The 8,522-nt window shown below is 31.5% G+C and overlaps 1 protein-coding gene across 1 annotated transcript; it reads left to right on the top strand.

Annotated features, from left to right (window-relative positions):
• The first annotated feature begins 258 nt into the window (after positions 1-258).
• LOC106761500 (omega-hydroxypalmitate O-feruloyl transferase) lies at positions 259-8,239 on the top strand. The gene is made up of 3 exons (XM_014645056.2): positions 259-297; positions 891-1,346; positions 7,223-8,239. The coding sequence occupies exons 2-3, from the start codon at positions 906-908 to the stop codon at positions 8,084-8,086; spliced, it is 1,305 nt and encodes a 434-aa protein (XP_014500542.1). The 5' UTR covers positions 259-297; positions 891-905; the 3' UTR covers positions 8,087-8,239.
• Positions 8,240-8,522: the final 283 nt, after the last annotated feature.

The following is an 8,522-nucleotide window of genomic DNA, read 5'->3' as shown; positions in this document are numbered from 1 at the left end:
TAAAGTCCTTAATAATCATCCCTTTTTTGTCTCACTCTAGCTGCTGGAGTCAATTTGGTTTTCTACCTGCTATAGCTCAACCTTTGTCTGTGCATTAATTTGCACCTATAAATTAGACGAAAATAACCAAGGTAATTAATCTGTCCCTCTCAAGTTGCTACATTTTGTTAACCACACGAAATGGTTGTTAAAACTTTTAGCTCACCTCATTCTATATAACTTCTCCAACCCCACATGTGCCATGATACACCCTCACTCATCTTTCTCTCAACATTTCTCGTGCTAAACATTGTTTAGGTAAGTAAAAGCCTCAGTGTGTCTTCCATATTTTTTTCACACTATTTTTGTCGTTATAGCGTTTTTCATACTATTTTTTCTTACAGCATATTTTCAGTTTTGATATACAGAAATTATATGTTTCAAATTAATCACTTAACATTTATTTTTTATTAGTACAAAATTAAAAAAATAATTAAATTAAGGATATAATTTATAGATTTGAAAAATATAATGGGAACACTGAAGTCTGATTGAAAGAAAGAAATATCAAAAACACTTTTTTCTTTCTTTCTTTATTGCTTTTTTTTTCTTATCAGATTATATCAAAAAACATATCCGGTCTCGGTTTCTTTTCCTTTCTAGGTATTAACTAGGAAAATTTACCAAGTGCAATCATTATAATTCTGAATAATTTACATATAACTTCTAATCGACTGTTATTAGTAGTTTCAGATTAATAATATGTAAAATCATCTCGCAATTTCTTGTTTAATAGGTTTTTTTTCATCAGCTAGAATTGAAACATTATGGCAATGTGTTTCATCATATATTTATAAACGTTGTTGCCAGAAGCAATCTCTCTGTATTCATGTAATCGTGGCTGTTGAAAGGTTAACAGATACGTGATGGCCAAAACGGAGATGTCTAGAACCGAACTCAATGTAAAGCAAGGAGAACCAACACGAGTTCAGCCTGCAGAAGAAACAGAAAAAGGACCTTACTTCCTTTCAAATCTTGACCAGAACATTGCTGTTCCTGTGCGCACGGTGTACTGCTTCAAATCTGCTTTCAGAGGAAACGAGGATGCTGCACAAATTATCAAGGATTCCTTGTCGAAGATTCTTGTCCCTTATTACCCCATGGCAGGCACGCTGTCTATAAGCTCGGAAGGGAAGTTGATAGTGCATAATCCTGGGGAGGGTGCATTGTTTGTGGAGGCTGAAGCAAATTGTGACATCGAAGAGATAGGAGACTTGACAAAACCAGACCCTCGTACTCTTGGGAAACTGGTTTACAATGTTCCTGGTGCACGAAACATTCTTGAGATGCCTCTTATGACTGTTCAGGTTTGTTATACTTTGCCTCTGACAAATATATATCATCAATGGAAAATTAAATGAAGAGAAACTCATAATATGATGAGAAGTCTATAAAAATAAAAATAAGCAAAACCATTGAATACAACTGAGATGAAGAAAAAATGGATATACAGATATAATCACTTGAGTTTTGTGTGAATTTACTTATGTATACAAAATTTGTGTTGTTTTTAAATGTTGTTAATACTATTATTTAATATAAAAAAGTATAAGTTTATCCAATATTCCCCATTATAAACATTAACATAAAAGTTCTTTCTAACGTAAAATTTTGAGTTTAGTAACCAAAAACATTTTAGATAATATGCCTACATATAGTCTCGTTTGTATTTGTTAAATGAGTTGATTAGATTAAAGAGTTAAAACACTAAACAAATAAGCCTGATTTGACTAAAGTAGCATATCTTTTTATATAAATTTATTTGAATTTAAAAATTTAAAGAAAAATATTAGAATAAATAAGTATTTTAAATTATGGACTAAATATAAAAAATATTGTAGTTTTGTACTACAAGCTTTAAATCTGCCTGGGAAAAATTATTAAGACAAAAATTACTAATTAAAAGCTTATTGAAATTTGATTATATAGATTTATATATTTTTATTTAAATGTATGAAATTAAGGTTTCACTATAATAAGATTATTTTTTAAAAATTTATATATAGTAATTTAATTTATTTAAATTTTTTTTATAAATATTAAATTATTTGTACTAATATTTTATTATATGGATTATATTTTAAGATTACATTTTTATTTGAATTTATATTTTAAAACTTGCTTTTAAATTATTTATTTCTTTATTTATTTAAAGTGGGTATATATGAGTGTCATAAATATTTGTGGGTATAAAAAATCCACAAATACTTATGGGGCCGATGAATAATAAAATGGATTTATTTTTTTAAGGCTCGTTATCATTCCTGAATTTGACCATTGAGAAAGAATCTACAAAGCTAAACTATGTTGAACAACTCAAATACAAAGAATAAATAAAAAGAAAATCATACCATTCGATACTTTACCTTTTATTTTTCTTTAATGAATAGATAACTACCAATAAAACAAAATAGCGATAAAGTTTAAAAAGTAAGAAGTTTCAAGAACTGAAGTTGTGAATTGATAAAAGATTGTCTGCATACTAAGTATGCAAATGTATTGAGCACTTACAAGGATAATTATACAGCAATATTTAAATTACGATTTCTAACTTCAAGAATTCGTCGTTTCCAAAAGAAAAGCTATAGTGTTCGTTTTCTTTAATTAATTGGATTTTAGAAAATAATAGAATGCAAAAAAAAAATATTATCAACCGTCAAAATTTATCATAGACATAAAAATTTTATGATAATAACTTTTTTTAGAGCTTTTTATCGAATTAAAATTTATTAGTATTAAAAAAATTTAAATTTGTTGGTAATTATAAAAAAAATTATCGATAATTACTAAAGAAAAAATAATTATCAAAAGAAAAATTTATCGATAAGTATCGCAATCTGGTTCATTTTCTTATGGTCTCTCCTATTTTTACCGTCAAGTTTTTGTTTCTATTCTCATGTCTTATGCTAGCTCAAGGTCCTTAGTCTTAAGGGAAATCTTAAACTCGTAATTCATCTTCTCAAACACTACCAACTAGGCAACTTAGTCAGTCCTCAACTCGATCAACTCGACAAGGACAACTACTTGGCAAAGAAATTCATCGTTCAAAACCCTTTTTACCTTTTTCCCAAAATCATGGACGAAGACGTGGATATTACTGACCTTTGCAGTCCAGGTTGGTGATAAAAGTGGTTGGGAATCATTGATGGCTAGCTTGCATTCGGAGAACAAGACCTGGACACAGGCCTAGGAGTGAAGTTTAGGGCAGTTAGAGAATTTGGTGGTGAACTTGAGTAGGCTTCGATACCAATAGAGAACTATTCAAACTTGAAGATGGCGTATTTGTTCTCCTCAAGGAAGATGGTGCACCCTTGGTGGTTAACTACAACCCAAAGGAAGGACTCGTAGGAATAAACGAGGACTTTTGGAAGTTAGGGTGTAGCGCGAGGAGGAGGGCTTTGGAAAGGATGGCAAGCTCCATGGAAGACATGGGCTTGGCAGAGACGTTGAAAGTGCAGCGTAATGGAGGAACTTTGTTGATAGATGGCGAGAAAGGACACTTTCTTCACCAAGGAACGATATTGCTTGTTGGGTTAACGCTCACTTCCTTAGTTACTTTCTTCATCGACGGTCTTATGGTTTGGATGTGAAGAGGATATGAATATGAAGAAGCTTGGCCTCTCATGTCTCTAGATAGTGGTATGAAGAGAAAATTTCCCACTTTTTTTATCGACATATTTACTGATGGATAATAAACATTTTAAATTATCGATAAATTTTACCAACGGATTATAAAATTTTTAAGTATTAACAAATTTCACTAATGAATAAATTTGTCGATTTTACTGACAAAATAAATTTACAAGTAAAATTCGTCAATAATTTAATTTTATTGATGAATTTTTTTTGTCGATAATTTCAAAAACTTTTGTAATGATATACATCCTATTAAAAAATCAATTATATTTTAAGAATTTTGAAATAAAATATTATAATGGTTGTGAATATTTTTTTTTAGAGATTGTTTGTAGAATATTTTATATATATATATATATATATATATATATTACTTAATTTTTTTTATATATATTGTTAAAGGTAAAATTCTTTTTTTTTTCTTTCTGAAGTAGCTAAAAAACACTAAAAGGGGTTGAATATCGTTATAGGATTTTTTTTTTCTTTCTAAGAGTATTTGATTTTTTTCTTTTGAGCTGTTCGTTTTCACATATATTTTCTTTTGCGCTCATATGCTTTTTCTCTTGCTTTTTTTCTTTGAGATTCTTTAATATATAGCTTTAAGAAAATGTCCGTTAGATAGTACTTTGCTTTGATCTTCAGATCTTCTTAGCCTTCTCTTAGGTAGCAGTTTTTTGTTAATGTCAACTTGTTAGAGCAGACATGTTTTTTCAGTTCTTTGTCAAAAGTAGGTTGTACAAACTTTCTGACACGACTTTTGATAGTGAGAACATTCCATGAATGTCTTCTTTGTCTCTAACGTCCACTTTAGATTTGTATAGGATGGAACAAATGGATACTTAGACATAGGTTATCTACACATAGTATAGTAGATATGCATGCAAGCAAATATATAATTTTTCTTATCACTTTTGTTGTTTTTAAACATTGTCAATTTAATGACATTTAATGCATGTTTAGAACAACAAAGTGTTTTTCACATTTTCTACCGTTCGAGCAGGATTTGATTGTTTAAACATTTTTAACTAAGATACCAAGTAGTTGATGAAGACTTCCTCATTGGGTGAAGGAGATTGTTTGACACATGGTATCATCTAGCCTATTCAAGGCTTACTCAAAACGCTTTTTTAAGTTATGTCTATTTCATCCAAAAGCGCGTTTAGCAAGGTGTCTATCAGCACAATTTTTTAGATCATCATTTAAGACTTTTAGCATACCTTCCAAAAACATATTTTGACACTTTTACCTATCAGACATATTGAAGGTCTGTTTGATCATTACTTAACAATGTATACCACTAGTGGATTCAACGAGACTATCATTTACACATATAATAGGGAAATCGTTTAGCAAGTGCATTTGTTTATGTTTTGGTATGTTTACTAAGGCTTTTCTCAAGTTACTTAGTTTTCACATAAACCAGTTGTCCTTTAGCTGTATTTTTTCTCTTAAGATAACACTCTATCATGTGCTCATTTTGTTTATTTTCATTTGCTAAACTTCAAAACACATGAGGTTTGTTTAGACAGTCCAGTCTTATAGACGATCTTGTCTTAACACTTTCGACATAGTATCATGAACAATAATGATTTTTTGTTCAATCATTTCTCCATCTTAATTTTCCTATTCTTATTTTCATGATTAATAGTGAAAATAAACCATATTTTAATAACTTTTATTCTCTCCATCATTATGATAATCTTGGAATGGTTTGCTTCCAAACCTCTAGATGGAGATAACATTCAACTTAGCATAAAGCCATGATTATCACTTTCAATGCAAAATTCAAATTAGGTTTTGTTGAAAGCCTCAAACACCTTCTAAACGTAAACTAGAAAAATATTAAACATGAGGAATTTGCATGGATACAATGTTATTTTGAATCTTTAACTAATTAAAATTTAATATTATAAATAATGTTATTTTTACTCTAATGAAGTTTGGTAAGATCTTCAAAGTCTTTTCTTTCAAACACATTTACCACAAACTATTTAGATTGTTATACATAAAATAAAATGACTCTCGTAGCTTATTATAGAAAATTCAGGAATGAGTTATGTGCTTACAAATCAAAAGACTTATCTTATAAAGAGACTTCAACTTTACGAACTCCTTGAACATTCTCTTGGTCAACTACTCTTCCTCCCTCCTCTAAATACTCAACATTTACAAGATGAATAAGTGTAGTATCGGCAAAAGATTCTTTGATGCTCAAGTTAGCTTTTAGAATAAGAGAAAAATCAAAATGGTAGTTAATGTTAAAAGTAAGTACAAACCTCAATTTCTACTATATTTATAACATAATTTAATACTCATTAGCCCTTACTTGAATGGGTGTAGGTGTGGGTCCAATGGCCCAATAAACTATTTACCTTGAATGAGGTGAATATTAGTCTGATTTTGCTAAGTTACATAGTAAACGATACACCATCAGATGTGGTAAGGCTGACATATACTCGGTCAGACCGCTTAGTAGGTGGTTCATGGTTATCTTCGACAAACGAGACATGGTAATGGCAAAAGGCATGCAGGCCTCGACAAGTGATAGTTAGGTTATGGTTGACGACATTGGGGTTCTAGTGGGTAGCGCATAGCTTTTGACAAGAGGCATGCATCCACTAGTAGGCAACACTTAATCTTTGACAAGAAGCACACGACATTCGGCATACGACACATGCGGTACATATCCTTCGATAGGCAACATTTATTCTTTAGTATGTAATGCCTAAACTTTGGTGGGTAACATTTGACTCTCAATAGGCGACATCCAAGGTATGTTGTGGATTAAATTGTTCTATAAAGAGAAAGTGTGGAAGGATATTCGCTCATATATAATTAGATTCATTTAATAATGTGATATGAACTTGTAGAGAAGATAATAAAAGACACATATATAGTGATGTTTGAATGAATGTGTTTGATAAGAAAATGTTAAAATGTTGTTGATAGTCAATTTCTTTTAATGAATTCATCACCTACTTTTACACAAACTTAGTCTTTCACCATTTAAGATGAAAGACAATTAACTACATTCGGGCACAACACGTAAACCAATAAAAATGTTATCCATGGTTGTTAAAAGAAAAAAATTAACAAGGAGCCCTTCTTTTTGCAAACTAACATATCTTTTCTTATTCTAACGAGCTCATTTAATAGTAAGTTGTGGTATTATTCGTGATATGTGATAATGATGGCTCAATTCTAACTTCCTTTTTAAGTGAACAACTTGTCCGTGTTTATCAAACTATTAGGTAAATAAACTTATTTTACCGTAATGTAAAAATTGAAAGTTCTTAATGTTTACTCTGACTTGAAGAAAGTATTAGAATAAGTGACATCCTTAAAATGTTAAGATAAAATATTATAGTAGTCTACATTAAATATCTTATTTGTAGCAATTATATTGCGAACTTGTACAAACATAACTATAAATATTTTCTTCCATATATATAATTATCTTTCCTTGAATTATAATACAAGGAAAAATTCTTTTGTATACTCATTTATTAATGTTTATTTAAGAGATGCTAAATATTGTAAGTTGCAGGTGACAAAGTTCAAATGCGGAGGTTTTACTTTGGGGCTTTGCATGAACCACTGCATGAAAGATGGACTATGTGCCATGGAGTTTGTGAATGCATGGAGTGAGACAGCTCGAGGTTTAGACTTAAAGATCCCACCATTTCTTGATCGAACTATAATCAAAGCACGTGATCCTCCCAAAGTAGAGTTCAAACACACCGAATTTGACGAAATAGAGGATGTGTCAGAGACTAGAAAGCTTTATGAGGAAGAAAACATGCTCTACAGATCCTTCTTCTTCGATCCTGAGAAGCTCGATCTACTTAAGAAAAAGGTGACAGAAGACGGAGTTTTGAGCAAGTGCTCAACTTTTGAAGCGCTCTCAGCGTTTGTGTGGAGAGCTCGAACTGCAGCATTAAGGATGCAACCTGAGCAACAAACAAAGCTTCTCTTTGCAGTTGATGGAAGGTCAAGATTCGTTCCCCCAATACCAAAAGGGTACTTTGGCAATGCTATTGTGTTGACAAATTCGTTGTGTGAGGCTGGGGAGTTATTGAGGAACCCTTTGTCATATTCCGTGGGATTGATTCGCAAGGCAATTGACATGGTTACTGATAGTTACATGAGATCTGCCATTGACTATTTTGAAGTCACAAGAGCTAGGCCATCTCTAACAGCCACCCTTTTGATCACAACTTGGACTAAGTTGTCTTTCCACACCACAGATTTTGGCTGGGGTGAACCTCTATGTTCTGGTCCTGTCACTCTGCCAGAGAAAGAAGTCATTTTGTTTTTATCACATGGTCAAGAAAGGAAAAACGTAAATGTTCTTCTGGGGTTGCCCAAGTCTGCCATGGAAATTTTTGAAGATTTGTTGATGCAGGTGTGAGCATGTAGTAGGGTTAAAAAAGGACCCTAATAAATAAATCTGGCTAGTAAGTATGCATGTGTTCAAATTTGTAATAAAGACATTTGTGTGTACATCCACAAATTTTCTTAAAATGAAGTTGGAACTGTATTATTGAATCAATCATATATATATGCACCCAAATATCTAAGAGTCTCACTAAACTCTGATGTCTCCTAACTCCTATATAAATTTTGTTGTGTTTGTATTGTGTAACATGGTAAGAAAGCTCCCAGAGGAACTTGAAAATACATCAAAATGACAAGAATTGAAGAATTTACTCACTTTAAGCAAACAAGCCTCCCTTAGTGCTTGATGACTCTAGCCTAGCCAAGTAGCACCTAGCGCACCTTCTCGCTACTCAGTACACGCGTCCTATTTCAGCTTCTTCACATGTAGCTCATGTTCCACATGTCTA

Source organism: Vigna radiata, chromosome 5, assembly GCF_000741045.1.
Source record: "Vigna radiata var. radiata cultivar VC1973A chromosome 5, Vradiata_ver6, whole genome shotgun sequence".
In the NCBI taxonomy this organism is placed as follows: domain Eukaryota; kingdom Viridiplantae; phylum Streptophyta; class Magnoliopsida; order Fabales; family Fabaceae; genus Vigna; species Vigna radiata.
Note: the sequence above shows the minus strand (reverse complement) of the source record. Positions and strands in the feature narration are given on the sequence as shown.